Genomic DNA, 25106 nt, shown 5'->3' on the forward strand with positions numbered 1-25106 from the left:
CCTATAAGGGACCCTACAGCCCTACAAGGGACCCCAAGGCCCTACAAGGGACCCTGCAGACCTACAACGGACCCCAGTGCCATATAAGGGACCCCATTGCCCTATAAAGGACCACAGTGCCCAATAAGGGACCTCAATGCCCTATAAAGTACACTAAGGCCCTACAAGGGACCCTACGGCCCTACAAGGGACCCCAAGGCCCCATAAGGGACCCTACAGCCCTACAAGGGACCCCAAGGCCCCATAAGGGACCCTACAGTCCTACAAGGGACCCCAATGCCCCATAAGGGACCCCAATAACACATAAGGGACCCCAGTGCCCTACAAGGGACCCCAAGGCCCCATAAGGGACCCTGCAGCCCTACAAGGGACCCCAGTGCCCTATAAGGGACCCTACAGCCCTACAAGGGACCCCAAGGCCCTACAAGGGACCCTGCAGACCTGCAACGGACCCCAGTGCCATATAAGGGACCCCATTGCCCTATAAAGGACCACAGTGCCCTATAAGGGACCTCAATGCCCTATAAAGTACACTAAGGCCCTACAAGGGACCCTACGGCCCTACAAGGGACCCCAAGGCCCCATAAGGGACCCCAATGCCCTATAGGGACCCCAGTGCCCTATAAGGGACCCTACAGTCCTACAAGGGACCCCAATGCCCCATAAGGGACCCCAATAACACATAAGGGACCCCAATGCCCTATAGGCACCCCAGTGCCCTATAAGGGACCCCACAGCCCTACAAGGGACGCCAAGGCCCCATAAGGGACCCCAATGCCCTATAGGCACCCCAGTGCCCTATAAGGGACCCTACAGCCCTACAAGGGACCCCAATGCCCTATAAGGGATCCCAGTGCCCTTTAAGGGAACTCAATGCCCCATAAGGGACCCCAATGTCCATAAGGGACCCCAAGGCCCCATAAGGGACCCTGCAGCCCTACAAGGGACCCCAGTGCCCTATAAGGGACCCTACAGCCCTACAAGGGACCCCAAGGCCCTACAAGGGACCCTGCAGACCTACAACGGACCCCAGTGCCATATAAGGGACCCCATTGCCCTATAAAGGACCACAGTGCCCAATAAGGGACCTCAATGCCCTATAAAGTACACTAAGGCCCTACAAGGGACCCTACGGCCCTACAAGGGACCCCAAGGCCCCATAAGGGACCCTACAGCCCTACAAGGGACCCCAAGGCCCCATAAGGGACCCTACAGTCCTACAAGGGACCCCAATGCCCCATAAGGGACCCCAATAACACATAAGGGACCCCAGTGCCCTACAAGGGACCCCAAGGCCCCATAAGGGACCCTGCAGCCCTACAAGGGACCCCAGTGCCCTATAAGGGACCCTACAGCCCTACAAGGGACCCCAAGGCCCTACAAGGGACCCTGCAGACCTGCAACGGACCCCAGTGCCATATAAGGGACCCCAGTGCCCTATAAAGGACCACAGTGCCCTATAAGGGACCTCAATGCCCTATAAAGGACACTAAGGCCCTACAAGGGACCCTACGGCCCTACAAGGGACCCCAAGGCCCCATAAGGGACCCCAATGCCCTATAGGGACCCCAGTGCCCTATAAGGGACCCTACAGTCCTACAAGGGACCCCAATGCCCCATAAGGGACCCCAATAACACATAAGGGACCCCAATGCCCTATAGGCACCCCAGTGCCCTATAAGGGACCCCACAGCCCTACAAGGGACGCCAAGGCCCCATAAGGGACCCCAATGCCCTATAGGCACCCCAGTGCCCTATAAGGGACCCTACAGCCCTACAAGGGACCCCAATGCCCTATAAGGGATCCCAGTGCCCTTTAAGGGAACTCAATGCCCCATAAGGGACCCCAATGTCCATAAGGGACCCCAAGGCCCCATAAGGGACCCTGCAGCCCTACAAGGGACCCCAGTGCCATATAAGGGACCCTACAGCCCTACAAGGGACCCTACAGCCCTACAAGGGACCCTAATGCCCTAAAAGGGACCCCAATACCCTATAAGGGATCCCAGTGCCCTTTAAGGGAACTCAATGCCCCATAAAGGACCCCAATGTCCATAAGGGACCCCAATGCCCTATAAGGGACCCTACAGCCCTACAAGGGACCCCAGTGCCATATAAGCAACCCTACAGTCCTACAAGGGACTCCAAGGCCCCATAAGGGACCCCAATAACACATAAGGGACCCCAATACCCTACAAGGGACCCCAAGGCCCCATAAGGGACCCCAATAACACATAAGGGACCCTACAGCCCTACAAGGGACCCCAGTGCCATATAAGGGATCCCAATGCCTTATAAGGGATCCTACAGCCCTACAAGGGATCCCAATGCCATATAAGGGACCTCAATGCCTTATAAAAGATCCTACAGCCCTACAAGGGACCCCATTGCCCTATAAGGGACCCCAATGCCCTATAAGGGACCCCATTGCCCTATAAGGGACCCAATGACACATACGGGACCCTACAGCCCTACAAGGGACCCCAAGGCCCTAAAAGGGACCCTAATGCCCTATAAGGGACCCCAATACCCTATAAGGGATCCCAGTGCCCTTTAAGGGAACTCAATGCCCCATAAAGGACCCCAATGTCCATACGGGACCCCAATGCCCTATAAGGGACCCCAGTGCCATATAAGGGACCCTACAGCCCTAAAAGGGACCCCAAGGCCCTATAAGGGACCCCAATGCCCTATAAGGGACCCCAGTGCCATATAAGGGACCCTACAGCCCTACAAGGGACCCCAGTGCCATATAAGGGACCCCAGTGCCCTATAAGGGACCCCAATGCCCTATAAGGGACCCCAGTGCCATATAAGGGACCCCAATGCCCTACAAGGGACCCTAAGGCCCTACAAGGGACCCCACAGCCCTATAAGAAACCCCATTGCCCTTTAAGGGACGCCACGGCCCTAAAAGGGACCCCAAGGCCCCATAAGGGACCCTACAGCCCTATAAGGGATCCTACACCCCTACAAGGGACCCTAATGCCCTATAAGGGACCCCAGTGCCATATAAGCGACCCTACAGCCCTACAAGGGACCCCAAGGCCCCATAAGGGACCCCAATAACACATAAGGGACCCCAATACCCTACAAGGGACCCCAGTGCCATATAAGGGACCCCAATGCCCTATAAGGGACCCTGCAGCCCTATAAGGGACCCCAGTAACACATAAGGGTCCCCAGTGCCCTATAAGAAACCCCATAAGTGACCCCAATGCCCTATAAGAGACCCCATAAGGGACCCCATAAAGAACCCCATTCCCCTATGAGAAACCCCATAAGTGACCCCAGTGCCCCATAAGGGATCCCAAGTTCCCCCCAGACCCACAACTGCCCCCAGACCCCTAAATGCCCCCCTAAGTGCCCCCCCAGACCCTTAAATGCCCCACATTGCCCCCCAAGTGCCCCCCCAGACCCACAAGTGCCCCCCATTGCCCCCCAGAACCCCAACTGCTCCCCAACTCTGCCCCCAGACCCCCAAGTGCCCCCCATTGCCCCCCATTGCCCCCCAAGTGCCCCCCCAGACCCCCATTGCCCCCCAGATCCCCAAATGCCCCCATAAGTGCCCCCCCAGACCCTTAGATGCCCCCCATTGCCCCACAAGTGCCCCCCACACCCCCAAGTTGCTCTCAGACCCCCAAGTGCCCCCCATTGCCCCCCAGACCCCCAACTGCCCCCCAACTCCCCCCCCAGACCCCCAAGTGCTCCCCCATTGCCCCCCAAGTGCCCCCCCAGACCCCCAAATGCCCCCCTAAGTGCCCCCCAGACCCTTAAATGCCCCCCATTGCCCCCCAAGTGCCCCCCCAGACCTTCAACTGCCCCCCATTGCCCCCCAAGTGCCCCCCCAGACCCACAACTGCCCCCAGACCCCTAAATGCCCCCCTAAGTGCCCCCCAGACCCTTAGATGCCCCCCATTGCCCCCCAGGTGCCCCCCCAGACCCCCAAGTGCCCCCCATTGTTCCCCATTGCCCCCCCAGACCCCCATCTGCCCTCCATTGCCCCCCATTGCCCCCCAAGTGCCCCCCCAGACCCACAAGTGCCCCCCACACCCCCAAATGCCCCCCTAAGTGCCCCCCCAGACCCTTAAATGCCCCCCAGTGCCCCCCAGACCCCCAACTGCCCCCCCAACTCCCCCCCCCGACCCCCAAGTGCCCCCCCAGACCCCCAAGTGCCCTCCCAGTGCCCCCAAGACCCCCAAGTGACCCCCCAGACCCACAACTGCCCCCCAAGTGACCCCCAGACCCCCAAGTGCCCCCCATTGCCCCCCAAGTGCCCCCCCAGACCCACAAGTGCCCCCATTGCCCCCCAGACCCCCAACTGCCCCCCAACTCCCCCCCCAGACCCCCAAGTGCCCCCCCAGACCCCCAAGTGCTCCCCCATTGCCCCCCATTGCCCCCCAAGTGCCCCCCCAGACCTTCAACTGCCCCCCATTGCCCCCCAAGTGCCCCCCCAGACCCACAACTGCCCCCAGACCCCTAAATGCCCCCCTAAGTGCCCCCCAGACCCTTAGATGCCCCCCATTGCCCCCCAGGTGCCCCCCCAGACCCCCAAGTGCCCCCCATTGTTCCCCATTGCCCCCCCAGACCCCCATCTGCCCTCCATTGCCCCCCAAGTGTCCCCCAACTGCCCCCCAAGAGCCCCAAATTGCCCCCAAGACCCCCAACTGCCCCTCAAATGCTCCCCATTGCCCCCCAAGTGCCCCCCAGACCCCCAACTGCCCCCCATTGCCCCCCAAGTGCCCCTAATTACCCCCTAAGTGCCCCCCCAGGCCCCCAAGTGCCCCCATTGCCCCCCAAGTGCCCCCAGACCCACAACCACACCTCATTGCCCCCCAATTGCCACCTCAGACCCCCAAGTTGCCCCCAGACCCCTAAGTGCCCCCCATTGCCCCCCAAGTGCCCCCCCCAGACCCCCAACTGCCCCCCCATTCCCCCCAAGACCTCCAAGTGCCCCCCAAGTGCCCCCTAAGTGCCCCCTAAGTGCCCCCCCAGACCCCCAAGTGCCCTCCCAGTGCCCCCAAGACCCCTAAGTGCCCCCCATTGCCCCCCAAGTGCCCCTAATTACCCCCCAAGTGCCCCCCCAGACCCCCAACTGCCCCCCAGTGCCCCACAAGTGACCCCCCCAGACCCGGAGCTGCCCCCCCATTCCCACCAAGACCCCCAAGTGCCCCCCAAGTGCCCCCTAAGTGCCCCCTAAGTGCCCCCCCAGACCCCCAAGTGCCCTCCCAGTGCCCCCAAGACCCCCAAGTGCCCCCCCAGACCCACAACTACCCCCCCATTGCCCCCCAAGTGCCCCCCCAGACCTCCAACTGCCCCCCATTGCCCCCTAAGTGGCCCTAATTACCCCCCAAGTGCCCCCCCAGACCCCCAAGTTGCCCCCAGACACCTAAGTGCCCCCCATTGCCCCCCAAGTGCCCCCCCAGACCCCCAACTGCCCCCCCATTCACACCAAGACCCCCAAGTGCCCCCAAGACCCCCAAGTGCCCCCCCAGACCCACAACTGCCCCCCAAGTGCCCCCCAGACCCCCAAGTGCCCCCCATTGCCCCCCAAGTGCCCCCCCCCAGACCCACAAGTGCCCCCCATTGCCCCCCAGACCCCCAACTGCCCCCCAACTCCCCCCCCGACCCCCAAGTGCCCCCCCAGACCCCCAAGTGCCCTCCCAGTGCCCCCAAGACCCCCAAGTGACCCCCCCAGACCCACAACTGCCCCCCAAGTGCCCCCCAGACCCCCAAGTGCCCCCCATTGCCCCCCAGAACCCCAACTGCCCCCCAAGTGCCCCCCAGACCCTTAGATGCCCCCCATTGGCCCCCAAGTGCCCCCCCACACCCCCAAGTTGCTCTCAGACCCCCAAGTGCCCCCCATTGCCCCCCAAGTGCCCCCCCAGACCCACAAGTGCCCCCCACACACCCAAATGCCCCCCTAAGTCCCCCCCCAGACCCTTAGATGCCCCCCATTGTCCCCCAAGTGCCCCCCAGACCCCCAACTGCCCCCCAACTCTGCCCCCAGACCCCTAAGTGCCCCCCCAGACCCCCAACTGTCCCCCCATTGCCCCCCATTGCCCCCCAAGTGCCCCCCCAGACCCCCAACTGCCCCCCATTGCCCCCCAAGTGCCCCCCCAGACCCACAACTGCCCCCAGACCCCTAACTGCCCCCCATTGCCCCCCTATTGCCCCCCCAGACCCCCAAGTTGCCCTCAGACCCCCAGTGCCCCCCAAAATGCCCCCATTACCCCCCAAGTGCCCCCAGACCCTTAATTGCCCCCCCAGACCCCAAATGCCCCCCTAAGTGCCCCCCAGACCCTTAAATGCCCCCCATTGCCCCCCAAGTGCCCCCCCCAGGCCCCCAACTGCCCCCCCATTCCCCCCAAGACCCCCAAGTGCCCCCCCAGACCCACAACTGCCCCCCAAGTGCCCCCCAGACCCCCAAGTGCCCCCCATTGCCCCCCAAGTGCCCCCCCACACCCCCAAGTTGCTCTCAGACCCCCAAGTGCCCCCCACAAATGCCCCCATTGCCCCCCAAGTGCCCCCCCCAGACCCCCAAGTGCCCTCCCATTGCCCCCCAGCCCCCCAAGTGACCCCCCAGACCCCCAACTGTCCCCCCATTGCCCCCCATTGCCCCCCAAGTGCCCCCCAGACCCACAACTGCCCCCAGACCCCTAAATGCCCCCCTAAGTGCCCCCCCCCACCCTTAAATGCCCCACATTGCCCCCAGGTGCCCCCCCAGACCCCCAAGTGTCCCCCATTGCCCCCCAAGTGCCCCTCCAGACCCCCAAGTGCCCTCCCAGACCCCCAAGTGCCCCCCATTGCCCCCCAAGTGCCCCTCCAGACCCCCAAGTGCCCTCCCAGACCCCCAAGTGACCCCTCAGACCCCCAACTGCCCCCCCAGACCCACAACTGCCCCCAGACCCCTAAATGCCCCCCTAAGTGCCCCCCAGACCCTTAAATGCCCCCCATTGCCCCCCAAGTGCCCCCCCAGACCCACAAGTGCCCCCATTTCCCCCCAGACCCCCAACTGCCCCCCAACTCTGCCCCCAGACCCCCAAGTGCCCCCCCATTGCCCCCCATTGCCCCCCAACTCCCCCCCCAGACCCCCAAGTGCTCCCCCATTGCCCCCCAAGTGCCCCCCCAGACCCCCAAATGCCCCCCTAAGTGCCCCCCAGACCCTTAAATGCCCCCCATTGCCCCCCAAGTGCCCCCCCAGACCCACAACTGCCCCCAGACCCCTAAATGCCCCCCTAAGTGCCCCCCAGACCCTTAGATGCCCCCCATTGCCCCCCAGGTGCCCCCCCAGACCCCCAAGTGCCCCCCATTGTTCCCCATTGCCCCCCCAGACCCCCATCTGCCCTCCATTGCCCCCCAAGTGTCCCCCAACTGCCCCCCCAAGAGCCCCAAATTGCCCCCAAGACCCCCAACTGCCCCCCAACTGCCCCTCAAATGCTCCCCATTGCCCCCCAACTGCCCCCCAGACCCCCAACTGCCCCCCATTGCCCCCCAAGTGCCCCTAATTACCCCCCACGTGCCCCCCCAGACCCCCAAGTGCCCCCATTGCCCCCCAAGTGCCCCCCAGACCCACAACCACCCCTCATTGCCCCCCAAGTGCCACCCCAGACTCCCAAGTGCCCCCAGATCCCCAACTGCCCCCCATTGCCCCCCAAGTGCCCCCCCATTGCCCCCTAAGTGCCCCTAATTACCCCCCAAGCGCCCCCCCAGACCCCCAACTGCCCCCCAGTGCCCCTCAAGTGCCCCCCAGACCCACAACCACCCCTCATTGCCCCCCAAGTGCCACCCCAGACCCCCAAGTTGCCCCCAGACCCCTAAGTGCCCCCCATTGCCCCCCAAGTGCCCCTAATTACCCCTCAAGTGCCCCCCCAGACCCCCAACTGCCCCCCCATTCACACCAAGACCCCCAAGTGCCCCCAAGACCCCCAAGTGCCCCCCCAGACCCACAACTGCCCCCCAAGTGCCCCCCAGACCCCCAAGTGCCCCCCATTGCCCCCCAAGTGCCCCCCCAGACCCACAAGTGCCCCCATTGCCCCCCAGACCCCCAACTGCCCCCCAACTCCCCCCCCAGACCCCCAAGTGCCCTCCCAGCGCCCCCAAGACCCCCATGTGACCCCCCCAGACCCCCAACTGCCCTCCCAGACCCCCAAGTGACCCCCCAGACCCCTAAGTGTCCCCCATTACCCCACTATTGCCCCCCCAGACCCCCAAGTTGCCCTCAGACCCCCAGTGCCCCCCAAAATGCCCCCATTACTCCCCAAGTGCCCCCAGACCCTTAATTGCCCCCCCAGACCCCAAATGCCCCCCTAAGTGCCCCCCAGACCCTTAAATGCCCCCCATTGCCCCCCACGTGCCCCCCCCAGGCCCCCAACTGCCCCCCCATTCCCCCCAAGACCCCCAAGTGCCCCCCCAGACCCACAACTGCCCCCCAAGTGCCCCCCAGACCCCCAAGTGCCCCCCATTGCCCCCCAAGTGCCCCCCCAGACCCACAAGTGCCCCCATTGCCCCCCAGACCCCCAACTGCCCCCCAACTCCCCCCCCAGACCCACAAGTGCCCCCCCAGACCCCCAAGTGCCCTCCCAGCGGCCCCAAGACCCCCATGTGACCCCCCCAGACCCCCAACTGCCCTCCCAGACCCCCAAGTGACCCCCCAGACCCACAACTGCCCCCAGACCCCTAAATGCCCCCCTAAGTGCCCCCCAGACCCTTAGATGCCCCCCATTGCCCCCCAGGTGCCCCCCCAGACCCCCAAGTGCCCCCCATTGTTCCCCATTGCCCCCCCAGACCCCCATCTGCCCTCCATTGCCCCCCAAGTGTCCCCCAACTGCCCCCCCAAGAGCCCCAAATTGCCCCCAAGACCCCCAACTGCCCCCCAACTGCCCCTCAAATGCTCCCCATTGCCCCCCAACTGCCCCCCAGACCCCCAACTGCCCCCCATTGCCCCCCAAGTGCCCCCCCCCAGACCCTCAACTGCCCCCCATTGCCCCCCAAGTGCCCCCCCCAGACCCCCAAGTGCCCCCATTGCCCCCCAGAACCCCAACTGCCCCCCAACTCCCCCCCCAGACCCCCAAGTGACCCCCCAGACCCTCAACTGCCCCCCATTGCCCCCCAAGTGCCCCCCCCAGACCCACAAGTGCCCCCCATTGCCCCCCAGACCCCCAACTGCCCCCCAACTCCCCCCCCAGACCCCCAAGTGCCCCCCCAGCGCCCCCAAGACCCCCATGTGACCCCCCCAGACCCCCAAGTGCCCTCCCAGACCCCCAAGTGACCCCCCAGACCCACAACTGCCCCCAGACGCCTAAATGCCCCCCTAAGTGCCCCTCCCAGACCCTTAGATGCCCCCCATTGCCCCCCAGGTGCCCCCCCAGACCCCCAAGTGCCCCCCATTGCCCCCTAAGTGCCCCCAAGTGCCCCCCCAGACCCACAACTGCCCCCCATTGCCCCCCAAGCGCCCCCCCAGGCCCCCAACTATCCCCCCATTGCCCCCCAGGTGCCCCCCCAGACCCCCAAGTGCCCCCCCAGACCCCCCAGCTGCCCCCCAAATCCCCCCCCAGACCCACAAGTGCTCCCCCCCCCCTCCATCACGTGACCCCCCCTCAAATTCCAGGTTGGATCACGAAGGCGCCGACCTGCTGGGAAAGCTGCTGCAGGTGAGGCCCCGCCCCCTTCCCAACAAGCCCCGCCCCCTTCCGGTGAAGCCCCGCCCACCCCCCTTCCGAGCAAACCCCGCCCCCTTCCAGCAGCTTCCTTCCTTTAAGCCACGCCCACTCTCAGCAAGCCCCGCCCCCTTCTTTCAAACCCTGCCCTTCCGAAGAAGCCCCGCCCCCTTCCGAAGAAGCCCCGCCCCCTTCCGAGCAAACCCTGCCTCCTTCCTTTAAACCCCGCCCCCTTCCCAGAAACCTCTGCCTCCTTCCTTTAAACCACGCCCACTCCTAAGCAAGCCACGCCCCCTTCCTTCAAACTCAGCCCCCTCCCAACAAGCCCCGCCCCCTCCCTTCAAGCCCCGCCCCCTTCCGAAGAAGCCCCGCCCACCTTCCCAACAAGCCCCGCCCCCTTCAGAGCAATCCCCGCCTTCTTCCTTTAAACCCCGCCCCCTTCCATCAAACCCCGCCCCCTTCCCAACAACCTCTGCCTCCTTCCTTTAAACCACGCCCCCTTCCATCAAACCCCGCCCCCTTCCCAGAGAACAGCTTCATTTAAGCCACGCCCACGCTCAGCAAGCCACGCCCCTTTCCTTCAAACCCCACCCCCTTCTCAACAAGCCCCACCCCCTTCTTACAAACCTGCCCCTTCTTCAAACTCCGCCCCATTCAGAAGCCCCGCCCATCTTCCCAACAAGACCCGCCCTCTTCCGAGCAAGCCCCGCCTCCTTCCTTTAAAACCCGCCCCCTTCCATCAAACCCCGCCCCCTTCCAGCAGCTTCCTTCCTTTAAGCCACGCCCACTCTCAGCAAGCCACGCCCCTTCATTCAAACCCCGCCCCCTTTGCAACAAGCCCCGCCCCCTTCCGAAGAAGCCCTGCCCCCTTCTGAGAATCCCAGCCTCCTTCCTTTAAACCCCGCCCCCTTCCCAGAAACCTCTGCCTCCTTCCTTTAAACCACGCCCACTCCTAAGCAAGCCCCGCCCCCTTTCTTCAAGCCCAGCCCCCTTCTTATAAACCCGCCCCCTCCCTTCAAGCCCCGCCCCCTTCCGAAGAAGCCCCACCCACCTGCCCAACAAGCCCCGCCCCCATCCGAGAAAAACCCGCCCCCTTCCATCAAACCCCGCCCCCTTCCCAGCAACCTCTGCCTCCTTCCTTTAAACCACGCCCACTCCTAAGCAAGCCACGCCCCCTTCCTTCAAACCCCGCCCCCATCCCAACCCCTTTAGTAACAAACCCTGCCCCCTTTCCTGCCTGCCTCCTTAAGCCCCGCCCTTTTTTTCCCAGACTCCGCCCCTTAAACACAAGTCCCGCCCCTCAACCCAAACCTCTCCCTTAAGCCCCACCCATTTTCTTAAACCCCGCCCCCTTTTCATAAGCCCCGCCCCCCTAATTGCCCCCTCCCCCTCCCTCCCCCACCACAAATGGCTTCTCTGAGCGGGACGGAAGGGGGCGTGGCTTCACGAAGCTCCTCCCCCCCGACCTTTTGGGCGTGGCCAGGCCTTGTGGGCGTGGCCTAACCTTTTGGGGGCGGGGCAGTTTGAGGGGCGACGGCGAGTGCCGGCGGCGGAGGCGATGGGGCATCCATTCTTTGCCTGCCTGGGGCCACGGGTCTGCGCCCTGCCTGACAGTGAGTGGGCGGGGCTTAAGGGGAGGGGGCGGGGCTTGAGTGGGTGGGGTCGTTGGTGGGCGGGGCTAAAGTGGGTGGGGCCCGAATTGGGAGAGGGGGGAAGGTGTGAGTGAATGGGGCAGAATGGGAGCCGTAGGGATGAATGGGGAGAAGGATAGGGGGCGTGGTCTAAGGATAGGGGGCGGGGCTTGAGTGGGTGCGGTTGTCAGTGGGCGGGGCTAAAGTGGGTGGGGTCTGAATTGGGCAGGGTGGGGATGAATGGAGGTAAATGGGTCCCATAGAAATGAATGGGGAGGGAGAAAGGGGGCGTGGCTTAAGGGTAGGGGGCGTGGCTTAAGGGTAGGGGCGTGGCTTGAGTGGGTGTGGTCGTTGATGGGCGGGGCTAAAGTGGGTGGGGCCCGAATTGGGAGAGGGGGGAGGGTGGGAGTGAATGGTGGTAAATGGGGGCCATAGGGATGAATGGGGAGGGAGAAAGGGGGCGTGGCTTAAGCGGAAGGGGGCGTGGCTTTAAGATGACGGGGCGTGGCTTGAGTGGGTGCGGTCGTAGGTGGGCGGGGCTAAGTTGGGCGGGGTCCAGATTGGGAGAGGGAGGGAATGAATGGAAGAGAATGGAGGCCATAGGGATGAATTGGGAGAAGGAAAGGGGGCGTGGCTTAAGCGGAAGGGGGCGGGGCTTGAGGGGGTGTGGTCGTTGGTGGGCGGGGCTAAAGTGGGTGGGGTCTGGATTGGGAGAGGGGGGAGGATGGGAGTGAATGGAGGCCAGAGGGATGAATGGGGAGGGAGAAAGGGGGCGTGGCTTACGTGGAAGGGGGCGTGGCTTACGTGGAAGGGGGCGGGGCTTGAGTGGGTGCGGTTGTCAGTGGGCGGGGCTAAAGTGGGTGTGGTCTGGATTCGGCGTGGTGGGGATGAATGGAGGTAAATGCGGCCCATAGGGATGAATGGGGAGGGGGGCGTGGCTTAAGCGGAAAGGGGCGTGGCTTAACGGGGTGGGCGGGGCGTCGTGGTGGGCGGGTTTTTCTATGGGTGCAAATGAATGACAGCGCGAACCGGATGTACGAACTTATGAATGAACAAGCGAACGAATTTATGAATGAACGCCTGAACGAAGCAAGGGAACAACCGCACGCGTTTCCGAATGGACGGACAAACGGGCCAATCGCGGAACGAACCGACGGGAGGGAAGCGCCTCAGCGGCCAATCGGCGACGAGGGGGCGGAGCTTAACCCCCTTCCTCCTTTCTTGTTTTGCAGCCACCTCCATCTTTGCCCTGAAGGAAATCCAGCTGCAGAAGGAAACGGGGCTGCGCTCCGCCTCCCTGCCCGACCCCGGTGAGCCCCCCCTCCCCCCCCCATTGAAATTTGGGACCCCCCCCCCAAATCTTAGGACCCCCCCCGACCCCCCCCCCAAATTTCGGGACCCTCCCCCCTTTAATTTGCGACCCCCCCCCTCAAATTTTGCCCCCATGGCCCCAATTCTGGACCCCCTTCCCTCCCCCCCCCCACTTCAATTTGGGACCCCCCCCCCCCCAAATTTTGGGGTCCTCCCAATTTTGGGACCCCCCCCATTGAAATTTGGGACCCCCCCCTTAAATTTTAGGACCCCCCCCAACCCCCCCCCCAAATTTTGGGACCCTCCCGCCTTTAATTTGCGACCCCCCCCCCCATCAAATTTTGCCCCCATGGCCCCAATTCTGGACCCCCTTCCCTCCCCCCCGCCCCCCCCAAATTTTGGGGTCCTCCCAATTTTGGGACCCCCCCCCATTTAAATTTGGGCCCCCCCTTAAATTTTAGGACCCCCCCCGACCCCCCCCCCCAAATTTTGGGACCCTCCCCCCTTTAATTTGCGACCCCCCCCCTCCCCAAATTTTGCCCCCATGGCCCCAATTCTGGACCCCCTTCCCTCCCCCCCCCACAAAGTTTGGGGTCCTCCCAATTTTGGGACCCCCCCCCATTGAAATTTGGGACCCCCCCCTTAAATTTAGGACCCCCCCCAGCCCCCCCCCCAAATTTCGGGACCCTCCCCCCTTTAATTTGCGACCCCCCCCCTCAAATTTTGGCCCCATGGCCCCAATTCTGGACCCCCTTCCCTCCCCCCCCCCACTTCAATTTGGGACCCCCCCCCCCCCAAATTTTGGGGTCCTCCCAATTTTGGGACCCCCCCCCATTGAAATTTGGGACCCCCCCCTTAAATTTTAGGACCCCCCCAACCCCCCCCCCAAATTTTGGGACCCTCCCCCCTTTGTGACCCCCCCCTCCCCAAATTTTGCCCCCATGGCCCCAATTCTGGACCCCCTTCCCTCCCCCCCCCACAAAGTTTGGGGTCCTCCCAATTTTGGGACCCCCCCCCATTAAATTTGGGACCCCCCCCTTAAATTTTAGGACCCCCCCCAACCCCCCCCCCAAATTTCGGGACCCTCCCCCCTTTAATTTGCGACCCCCCCCCTCAAATTTTGGCCCCATGGCCCCAATTCTGGACCCCCTTCCCTCCCCCCCCCACAAAGTTTGGGGTCCTCCCAATTTTGGGACCCCCCCCCATTGAAATTTGGGACCCCCCCCTTACATTTTAGGACCCCCCCCGACCCCCCCCCCCCAAATTTTGGGACCCTCCCCCCTTTAATTTGCGACCCCCCCCCCCAAATTTTGCCCCCATGGCCCCAATTCTGGACCCCCATCCCTCCCCCCCCCCCCCAAATTTTGGGGTCCTCCCAATTTTGAGCCCCCCCCCATTGAAATTTGGGACCCCCCCCTTAAATTTTAGGACCCCCCCCAACCCCCCCCCTCAAATTTTGGGACCCTCCCCCCTTTAATTTGCGACCCCCCCCCTCAAATTTTGCCACCATGGCCCCAATTCTGGACCCCCTTCCCTCCCCCCTCCCTTCAATTTGGGACCCCCCCCCCTCCCCAAATTTTGGGGTCCTCCCAATTTTGGGACCCCCCCCCATTTAATTTAGGACCCCCCCTTAAATCTTAGCACCCCCCCCAACCCCCCCCCCAAATTTTTGGACCCTCCCCCCTTTAATTTGCGACCCCCACCCCCAAATTTTGGGCTCATGGCCCCAATTCTGGACCCCCTTCCCTCCCTCCCCCCCCCCAAATTTTGGGGTCCTCCCAATTTTGGGACCCCCCCCCATTTAAATTTGGGCCCCCCCCTTAAATTTTAGGACCCCCCCCGACCCCCCCCCCCAAATTTTGGGACCCTCCCCCCTTTAATTTGCGACCCCCCCCCTCCCCAAATTTTGCCCCCATGGCCCCAATTCTGGACCCCCTTCCCTCCCCCCCCCACAAAGTTTGGGGTCCTCCCAATTTTGGGACCCCCCCCTTTAAATTTGAGACCCCCCCCTTATATTTTAGCACCCCCCCAACCCCCCCCCTCAAATTTCGGGACCCTCCCCCCTTTAATTTGCGACCCCCCCCCTCAAATTTTGCCCCCATGGCCCCAATTCTGAGCTTCCTTCCGTCCCCCCCCCAATTAATTTGGGACCCCCCCCTCCCCAAATTTTGGGGTCCTCCCAATTTTGGGACCCCCCCCATTTAATTTTGCCCCCCCCCCTTAAATTTTAGGACCCCCCCCAACCCCCCCCCCAAATTTCGGGACCCTCCCCCCTTTAATTTGCGACCCCCCCCCCCCCAAATTTTGGCCTCATGGCCCCAATTCAGAGCCTCCTTCCCTCCCCCCCCCCTTCAATTTGGGACCCCCCCCCTCCCCAAATTTTGGGGTCCTCCCAATTTTGGGACCCCCCCCCATTTAATTTAGGACCCCCCCCTTAAATTTTAGGACCCCCCCCAACCCCCCCCCCAAATTTCGGGACCCTCCCCCCTTTAATTTGCGACCCCCCCCCCCAAATTTTGCCCCCATGGCCCCAATTCAGAGCCTCCTTCCCTCCCCCCCCCCCAAATTTTGGGGTCCTCCCAATTTTGGGACCCCCCCCATTGAAATTTGGGACCCCCCCTCAATTTTAGAACCCCCCCCAATTTTAGGACCCCCACCCAAATTTTGGGCTCTTTCCCTCAATTTCTGACCCCCACCTTCAATTTGGGACCCCCCCCAATTTTGGGACCCCCCCCCAATTTTAGGACCCCCCCCCAATTTTGGTCTCTTTCCCTCAACTTGGGACCCCCCCCAATTTTCAGGACCCCCCCCCCAACTTTTGGATTCTTTCCCTCAATTTGGGACCCCCCCCCAATTTTAGGACCCCCCCCAATTTTGGGACCCCCCCCAACTTTTGGATTCTTTCCCTCAATTTTGGACCCCCCCCCCCAATTTTGAGACCCCCCCGATTTTAGGACCCCCCCCCCAATTTCAGGACCCCCCCAATATTGGGACCCCCCACCCAATTTTAGGACCCCCGCAAAGTTTTAGGGACCCCCCCCCAACTTTTGGATTCTTTCCCTCCACTTTCAGGACCCCCCCCAATTTTAGGACCCCCCCCAATTTCAGGACCCCCCCCCAATTTTGGGACCCCCCCCAATTTTAGGACCCCCCCCAAATTTTTGGGACCCCCCCCAATTTTGGGACCCCCCCAGTTTTAGGACCCCCCCCAATATTTGGGCTCTTTCCCTCAATTTCAGACACCCCCCCCAATTTTAGGACCCCCCCCAATTTTGGGACCCCCCCCAATTTTAGGACCCCCCCCTCAATTTTTTGACTCTTTCCCTCAATTTCAGACCCCCCCCAATTCTAGGACCCCCCCCCAATTTCAGGACCCCCCCCCAATTTTGGGACCCCCCCCAATTTTAGGACCCCCCCCCAACTTCTGGATTCTTTCCCTCAATTTGGGACCCCCCCCCCAATTTTAGGACCCCCCCCAATTTTGGGACCCCCCCCCGATTTTAGGACCCCCCCCCCCCAATTTTTGGGCTCTTTCCCTCAATTTCAGACCCCCCCCAATTTTAGGAACCCCCCCAATTTTGGGACCCCCCCCAATTTTAGGACCCCCCCCAATTTCAGACTCCCCCCAATTCTAGGACCCCCCCCCAATTTTAGGACCCCCCCCCAATTTTTGGGCTCTTTCCCTCAATTTGGGACCCCCCCCAATTTTAGGACCCCCCCCCAATTTTTGAGCTCTTTCCCTCAATTTCGGACCCCCCCCCAATTTTAGGACCCCCCCCCAATTTTTGGGCTCTTTCCCTCAATTTCGGACCCCCCCCCCAAATTCTAGGACGCCCCCTCCAATTTTGGGACCCCCCCCAGTTTTAGGACCCCCACCCAATTTTAGGACCCCCCCCCAATTTTGGGACCCCCCCCAATTTTAGGACCCCCCCCCATTTCAGGACCCCCCCCCAACTTCTGGATTCTTTCCCTCAATTTGGGACCCCCCCCAATTTTTGGGACCCCCCCAATTTTAGGACCCCCCCCCAATATTTGGGCTCCTTCCCTCAATTTGGGACCCCCCCCAATTTTAGGACCCCCACCCAAATTTTGGGCTCTTTCCCTCAATTTCTGACCCCCCCCTTCAATTTGGGACCCCCCCCAATTTTGGGACCCCCCCAATTTTAGGACCCCCACCCAAATTTTGGGCTCTTTCCCTCAATTTCTGACCCCCCCCTTCAATTTGGGACCCCCCCCAATTTTAGGACCCCCCCCCATTTCAGGACCCCCCCCCAAATTTTAGGACCCCCCCCCAACTTTTGGATTCTTTCCCTCAATTTCGGACCCCCCCCCAATTTTATGACCCCCCCCTCCCCCCTCCACCTCCAATTTCAGGACCCCCCCCCAATTTTGCCCCCCCCCCCCCCAAATTTTTGGGACCCCCCCAATTTTAGGACCCCCCCCCAATTTTTGGGCTCTTTCCCTCAATTACAGACCCCCCCCTTCAATTTGGGACCCCCCCAATTTTAGGACCCCCCCAATTTTAGGACCCCCCCCAATATTTGGGCTCTTTCCCTCAATTTCAGACCCCCCCCCCAATTTTGGGACCCCCCCCAGTTTTAGGACCCCCCCCCCAATTTTGGGACCCCCCCTCAATTTTAGGACCCCCCCCAATTTCAGGACCCCCCCCCAATATTTGGGCTCCTTCCCTCAATTTGGGACCCCCCCCAATTTTAGGACCCCCACCCAAATTTTGGGCTCTTTCCCTCAATTTCTGACCCCCCCCTTCAATTTGGGACCCCCCCCAATTTTAGGACCCCCCCCCAATTTTTGGGCTCTTTCCCTCAATTTCTGAGAGCCCCCCCAATTTTGGAACCCCCCCCAATTTCAGGACCCCACCCAATTTTGGGACCCCCCCCAATTTCAGGACCCCCCCCAATTTTGGGACCCCCCCCCTATTTTAGGACCCCCCCCCAATTTTTGGGCTCTTTCCCTCAATTTCAGACCCCCCCCCCAATTTTGGGACCCCCCCCAGTTTTAGGACCCCCCCCCCAATTTTGGGACCCCCCCTCAATTTTAGGACCCCCCCCAATTTCAGGACCCCCCCCCAATATTTGGGCTCCTTCCCTCAATTTGGGACCCCCCCCAATTTTAGGACCCCCACCCAAATTTTGGGCTCTTTCCCTCAATTTCTGACCCCCCCCTGCAATTTGGGACCCCCCCCAATTTTAGGACCCCCCCCCAATTTTTGGGCTCTTTCCCTCAATTTCTGAGACCCCCCCCAATTTTAGGACCCCCCCCCAATTTTTGAGCTCTTTCCCTCAATTTCGGACCCCCCCCCCAAATTCTAGGACCCCCCCTCCAATTTTGGGACCCCCCCCAGTTTTAGGACGCCCACCCAATTTCAGGACCCCCCCCAATTTTGGGACCCCCCCCAATTTCAGGACCCCCACCCAATTTTGGGACCCCCCCGAAATTTTTGGGACCCCCCCCAATTTTGTGACCCCCCCCAATTTTTAGGACCCCCCCCAACTTCTGGATTCTTTCCCTCAATTTGGGACCCCCCCCCAATTTTAGGACCCCTTCCCCCCCCCCATTTCCAATTTCAGGACCCCCCCCCAATTTTAGGACCCCCCCCAATTTTGGGACCCCCACCCAATTTTAGGACCCCCCCCCAATTTTTGGGCTCTTTCCCTCAATTTCAGACCCCCCCCTTCAATTTGGGACCCCCCCCAATTTTGAGCCCCCCCCCAATTTTAGGACCCCCCCCGATTTTAGGACCCCCCCCAATTTTTGGGCTCTTTCCCTCAATTTTGGACCCCCCCCAATTTTAGGACCCCCCCCAATTTTGGGACCCCCCCCAATTTTAGGACCCCCCCCAATTTTAGGACCCCCCCCAATTTTGGGACCCCCCCCAATTTTTATGACCCCCCCCCCAACTTTTGGATTCTTTCCCTCAATTTGGGACCCCCCCCCCAATTTTAGGACCCCCCTCCCCCCCCCCTGCCTCCAATTTCAGGACCCCCCCCCCAATTCTGAGACCCCCCCCCAATTTTAGGACCCCCCCCGATTTTAGGACCCACCCCCAATTTTTGGGCTCTTTCCCTCAATTTCGGACCCCCCCCCCAATTTTAGGACCCCCCCTCCAATTTTAGGACCCCCCCCAATTTCAGGACCCCCCCCCAAATTTTAGGACCCCCCCCCAACTTTTGGATTCTTTCCCTCAATTTTCGGACCCCCCCCCAAATTTGGGCTCCCTCCCCCCCCTCCACCTCCACTTTCAGGACCCCCCCCCAATTTTAGGACCCCCCCCAATTTTGGGACCCCCCCAATTTTGACCCCCACCCAATTTTAGGACCCCCCCCAAATTTTTGGGACCCCACCCAATATTAGGACCCCCTCTTCCCCCCCCCCCCATTTCCAATTTCAGACCCCCCCCAATTTTAGGACCCCCCCTCCAATTTTAGGACCCCCCCCCAATTTTGGGACCCCCCCCAATTTTAGGACCCCCCCCCAACTTCTGGATTGTTTCCCTCAATTTTCGGACCCCCCCCCAAATTTGGGCTCCCTCCCCCCCCCCCACCTCCAATTTCAGGACCCCCCCCAATTTTAGGACCCCCCCCGATTTTGGGACCCCCCCCCAATTTTTGGGCTCTTTCCCTCAATTTCAGACCCCCCCCTTCAATTTGGGACCCCCCCCAATTTTGAGCCCCCCCCCAATTTTGGGACCCCCACCCAATTTTAGGACCCCCCCCCAACTTCTGGATTCTTTCCCTCAATTTGGGACCCCCCCCAATTTTTGGGACCCCCCCAATTTTAGGACCCCCCCCCAATATTTGGGCTCCTTCCCTCAATTTGGGACCCCCCCCAATTTTAGGACCCCCACCCAAATTTTGGGCTCTTTCCCTCAATTTCTGACCCCCCCCTTCAATTTGGGACCCCCCCCAATTTTGGGACCCCCCCAATTTTAGGACCCCCCCCCCCAATTTTTGGGCTCTTTCCCTCAATTTCTGACCCCCCCCTTCAATTTGGGACCCCCCCCAATTTTAGGACCCCCCCCCATTTCAGGACCCCCCCCCAAATTTTAGGACCCCCCCCCAACTTTTGGATTCTTTCCCTCAATTTCGGACCCCCCCCCAATTTTATGACCCCCCCCTCCCCCCTCCACCTCCAATTTCAGGACCCCCCCCCAATTTTGCCCCCCCCCCCCCCCAAATTTTTGGGACCCCCCCAATTTTAGGACCCCCCCCCAATTTTTGGGCTCTTTCCCTCAATTTCAGACCCCCCCCCCCAATTTTGGGGCCCCCTCCAGTTTTAGGACCCCCCCCCAATTTTGGGACCCCCCCTCAATTTTAGGACCCCCCCCCAATTTTAGGACCCCCCCCCAATTTTGGTCTCTTTCCCTCAACTTGGGACCCCCCCCAATTTTCAGGACCCCCCCCCCAACTTTTGGATTCTTTCCCTCAATTTGGGACCCCCCCCCAATTTTAGGACCCCCCCCAATTTTGGGACCCCCCCCAACTTTTGGATTCTTTCCCTCAATTTTGGACCCCCCCCCCCAATTTTGAGACCCCCCCGATTTTAGGACCCCCCCCCCAATTTCAGGACCCCCCCAATATTGGGACCCCCCACCCAATTTTAGGACCCCCGCAAAGTTTTAGGGACCCCCCCCCAATTTTAGGACCCCCCCCCACCTTTTGGATTCTTTCCCTCAATTTGGGACCCCCCCCCCAATTTTAGGACCCCCCCCCATTTCAGGACCCCCCCCAATTTTTAGGACCCCCCCCCCAACTTTTGGATTCTTTCCCTCAATTTGGGACCCCCCCCAATTTTAGGACCCCCCCCCAATTTTTGAGCTCTTTCCCTCAATTTCGGACCCCCCCCCCAAATTCTAGGACCCCCCCTCCAATTTTGGGACCCCCCCCAATTTTAGGACCCCCCCCCAAATTTCTCCACAGGTGCCACAGCCTTTCGGGTCCACGACTCTGAGTTCTGAACCAGGCAGGTATGGACCCCCCCCCCGGCCCCCCCCCCCAAAAAAAATACCCCAAAAACCCCCTAAAATTGGAGGGGGGGGGGCCTGAAGTGGGGGGGGGTCCTAATTTGGGGGGGGGGGCGTTAATTTGGGCGGACCCCCCCTTAAAAAGACCCCAAAAAGACCCCAAAAATGGGGATTTAATTTGGGGGGGGGCTGAATGTGGGGGGGGGCACAAATTTGGGGGCCCCCCTTAAAAAGACCCCAAAAAGACCCCAAAAATGGGGATTTAATTTGGGGGGGGGTCGTAATGTGGGGGGGGGGCACAAATTTGGGGGACCCCCCCGAAAAAGACCCCAAAAATGGGGGGGGGGGATTCAATATGGGGGGGGGTCGTAATCTGGGGGGGGGGCACAAATTTGGGGGACCCCCCCCCAAAAAGACCCCAAAAAGACCCCAAAAATGGGGGGGGGGATTCAATATGGGGGGGGTCGTAATGTGGGGGGGGGGCACAAATTTGGGGGACCCCCCCTTAAAAAGACCCCAAAAAGACCCCAAAAATGGGGGGGGCAGATTTTGGGGGGGGGTCCGTAATTTGGGGGGGGTCGTAATGTGGGGGGGGGCAGAAATTTTGGGGACCCCCCCTTAAAAAGACCCCAAAAAGACCCCAAAAATGGGGGGGGTCAAATTTTGGGGGGGGTCCTAAATGGGGGGGGGGCATAAAATGGGGGGGGGGGGGCAAAAATGACTCCAAAAAATGCCATAAAAGGGGGGGGGCAGATTTTGGGGGGGTCCATAATTTGGGGGGGGTCGTAATGTGGGGGGGGGCACAAATTTGGGGGACCCCCCCCGAAAAAGACCCCAAAAAGACCCCAAAAATGGGGGGAGGGGATTCAATATGGGGGGGGGTCGTAATGTGGGGGGGGGCAGAAATTTTGGGGACCCCCCCTTAAAAAGACCCCAAAAAGACCCCAAAAATGGGGGGGGGTCGAATTTTGGGGGGGGGGATCCTTAATTAGGGGGGGGCAGTAATTTGGGGGGGGTCGATAATTGTGGGGGGGGTCCTAATATTAAGGGGGGGGGTCCTTAATTGGGGGGGGGGGTCCTAAATTGGGGGGGCGGTCCTAATTTTAAGGGGGGGGGCACTAATTTGAGGGGGGTCCTTAATTGGGGGGGGGGCAGTAATTTGGGGGGGGTCCTTAATTGGGGGGGGTCTTAATTTTAAGGGGGGGTCCATAATTGTGGGGGGGGGTCCTAATTTTAAGGGGGGGGGCACTAATTTGGCGGGGGTCCTTAATTGGGGGGGGGGCAGTAATTTGGGGGGGGTCGATAATTTGGGGGGGGGTCCTAATATTAAGGGGGGGGGCCTTAATTGGGGGGGGCTCTTAATTTTAAGGGGGGGGGCCATAATTGGGGGGGGGGCAGTAATTTGGGGGGGGGTCCATAATTGGGGGGGGGGTCTTAATTTTAAGGGGGGGTTAATTAGGGGGGAGGGGTCCTTAATTGGGGGGGATGGCAGTAATTTGGGGGGGGTCCATAATTGGGGGGGGGGGTCCTAAATTGGGGGGGGTCCTAATTTTAAGGGGGGGGGCACTAATTTGGGGGTGTCCTTAATTGGGGGGGGGCAGTAATTTGGGGGGGGGTCGATAATTTTGGGGGGGGTCCATAATTAGGGGGGGGGCAGTAATTTGGGGGGGGTCCTAATTTTGGGGGGGGGGTCATAATTGTGGGGGGGGGTCTTAATTTTAAGGGGGGGTTAATTAGGGGGGAGGGGTCCTTAATTGGGGGGGGGGCAGTAATTTGGGGGGGGGTCCTAAATTGGGGGGGGGGTCCTTAATTGTGGGGGGGGTCCTAATATTAAGGGGGGGGTCCTTAATTGGGGGGGGGCTCTTAATTGGGGGGGGGGCAGTAATTTGGGGGGGGGTCCTTAATTGGGGGGGGTCTTAATTTTAAGGGGGGGTCCATAATTGGGGGGGGGGTCCTAATTTTAAAGGGGGGGGGCAGTAATTTGGGGGGGGTCCTTAATTGGGGGGGTGGCAGTAATTTGGGGGGGGGTCGATAATTTGGGGGCGGTCCTAATATTAAGGGGGGGGGCCTTAATTGGCGGGGCGGGCTCTTAATTTTAAGGGGGGGGCCATAATTGGGGGGGGGTCCTAATTTTAATGGGGGGGTTAATTTGGGGGGGGGCATTAATTTGGGGGGGGGTCCTAAATTGGGGGGGGTCATTAATTTGGGGGGGTCATTAATTTTGAGGGGGGGTCATTAATTTGGAGGGGGGTCATTAATGGGGGGGGCATTAGTTGTGGGGGGGGGCATTAATTAGGGGGGGCTTCCTAATTTATGGGGGGGTGTCCTTAATTTTGGGGGGGGGGTCATTAATTTGGGGGGGGGGCATTAATTGTGAGGGGGGGTCATTAATTTGGGGTGTCATTAATTGTGGGGGAGTCATTAATTTGGGGGGGTCATTAATTTGGTGGGTCATTAAGTTGGGGGGTCATTAATTTGGGGGGAATCATTAATTGTGGGGGGGGTCATTAATTTGGGGGGGGTTCTCTAATTTGTGGGGGGGTCATTAATTGTGGGGGGGTCATTAATTTGTGGGAGGGTCATTAATTGGGGGGTCATTAATTTGGGGGGAGTCATTAATTTTGGGGGGGTTCTCTAATTTTGGGGGGGATCATTAAGTTGGGGGGGTCATTAATTGTGAGGGGGGGTCATTAATTTGGGGTGTCATTAATTTGGGGGGGTCGTTAATTGTGGGGGGGGTCATTAATTGTGAGGGGGGGTCATTAATTTCGGGGGGGCATTAATTGTGGAGGGGGGGGTCATTAATTGTGAGGGGGGGCATTAAGTTGGGGGGGTCATTAATTTGGGGGGGTCATTAATTTTGGGTGTCATTAATTTGGGGGGGTCGTTAATTGTGGGGGGGGTCATTAATTGTGGGGGGGTCATTAATTTGGAGGGGGTCATTAGTTCTGGGGGGGGTCATTAGTTGTGGGGGGCTCATTAATTGTGAGGGGAGGTCATTAGTTGTGGGGGGGGTCATTAACTTGGGGGGTTCTCTAATTCTGGGGGGGGGGTCATTAAGTTTGGGGGGTCATTAATCGTGGGGGGGGTCATTAATTGTGGGGGGGGGTCATTAATTTGGGGGGGGTTCTCTAATTTTGGGGGGGGTCATTAAGTTTGGGGGGTCATTAATTGTGAGGGTGGGTCATTAATCGTGGGGGGGGTCATTAATTATGGGGGGGTCATTAATTTCGGGGGGGCATTAATTGTGGAGGGGGGGTCATTAATTGTGAGGGGGGGCATTAAGTTGGGGGGGGTCATTAATTTGGGGGGGGTCATTAATTTGGGGTGTCATTAATTTGGGGGGGTCGTTAATCGTGGGGGGGGTCATTAATTGTGGGGGGGGGTCATTAATTTTGGGGGGGGTTCTCTAATTTGTGGGGGGGTCATTAAGTTGAGGGGGGTCATTAATTTGGAGGGGGTCATTAATTGTGAGGGGGGGTCATCAATTTGGGGGGGGTCGTTAATTGTGAGGGGTGCATTAATTTGGGGGGGTCGTTAATTGTGAGGGGGGTCATTAAATGTGAGGGGGGGTCATTAATTGTGAGGGGGGGTCATTAAGTTGGGGGGGGTCATTAATTGTGGGGGGGTCATTAATTGCGAGGGGGTCATTAAATGTGAGGGGGGGTCATTAAGTTGGGGGGGGTCATTAATTGTTGGGGGGGCCAGTAATTTGGGGGGGTCATTAATTGTGGGGGGGGGTCATTAATTTGGGGGGGGAACATTAATTTGGGGGTCATTGATTGTTGGGGTCATTAATTTGGTGTGTCATTAATTTGGGAGGGTCATTGATTGTGGGGGGTCATTAAAATGGGGGGGCATTAATTTGGGGGGGTCGTTAATTTGGGGGGGGTCATTAATTTTGGGGGGGTCATTAATTGTGAGGGGGAGTCATTAATTGGGGGGGTCATTAATTGTGAGGGAGTCATTAATTGTGGGGGGGGTCATTAATTTCGGGGGGGTCATTAGTTGTGAGGGGGGGTCATTAATTGTGAGAGGGGGTCATTAATTTGTGGGGAGTCATTAATTTTGGGGGGGTTCTCTAATTTGTGGGGGGGTCATTAATCGTGGGGGGGGTCATTAATTTGGGGGGGGTCATTAATTGTGGGGGTCATTAATTGTGGGGGGGTCATTAGTTCTGGGGGGGGTCATTAATTTGTGGGGGGTCATTAATTTGGGGGGGTCATTAATTGTGGGGGGGTCATTAATTTGGGGGGGGTCATTAATTGTGGGGGTCATTAATTGTGGGGGGGTCATTAGTTCTGGGGGGGGTCATTAATTTGTGGGGGGTCATTAATTTGGGGGGGTCATTAATTGTGGGGGGGTCATTAATTTGGGGGGGGTTCTCTAATTGTGGGGTGGTCATTAATTGTGGGGGGGTGTCATTAATTTGTGGGGGGTCATTAATTTGGGGGGGTCATTAATTGTGGGGGGGTCATTCAGTTGGGGGGGTCACTAATTGGGGGGGTTGTCATTAATTGTGGG

General features: G+C 60.2%; 1 protein-coding gene across 4 annotated transcripts in view; it reads left to right on the forward strand.

The window, feature by feature from the left end:
- Positions 1 to 25106, forward strand: part of CDK16 (cyclin dependent kinase 16) — a 101847-nt gene that overhangs the window by 76394 nt on the left and 347 nt on the right. For 2 of the 4 annotated variants that reach the window (XM_090126776.1, XM_090126779.1), the window contains exons 13-16: positions 9611 to 9653; positions 11182 to 11272; positions 12523 to 12600; positions 20539 to 20585. In XM_090126776.1, coding sequence (XP_089982902.1) covers positions 9611 to 9653; positions 11182 to 11272; positions 12523 to 12600; positions 20539 to 20576 — 250 coding nt within the window. In that variant the 3' untranslated portion in view covers positions 20577 to 20585. The remainder of the gene's footprint in view (positions 1 to 9610; positions 9654 to 11181; positions 11273 to 12522; positions 12601 to 20538; positions 20586 to 25106) is intronic. The other 2 variants (XM_090126777.1, XM_090126778.1) reach the window with 2 other exon arrangements.

Source organism: Phasianus colchicus, chromosome 29 (assembly GCF_987193195.1).
Source record: "Phasianus colchicus chromosome 29, bPhaCol1.hap1.1, whole genome shotgun sequence".
NCBI lineage: Eukaryota > Metazoa > Chordata > Aves > Galliformes > Phasianidae > Phasianus > Phasianus colchicus.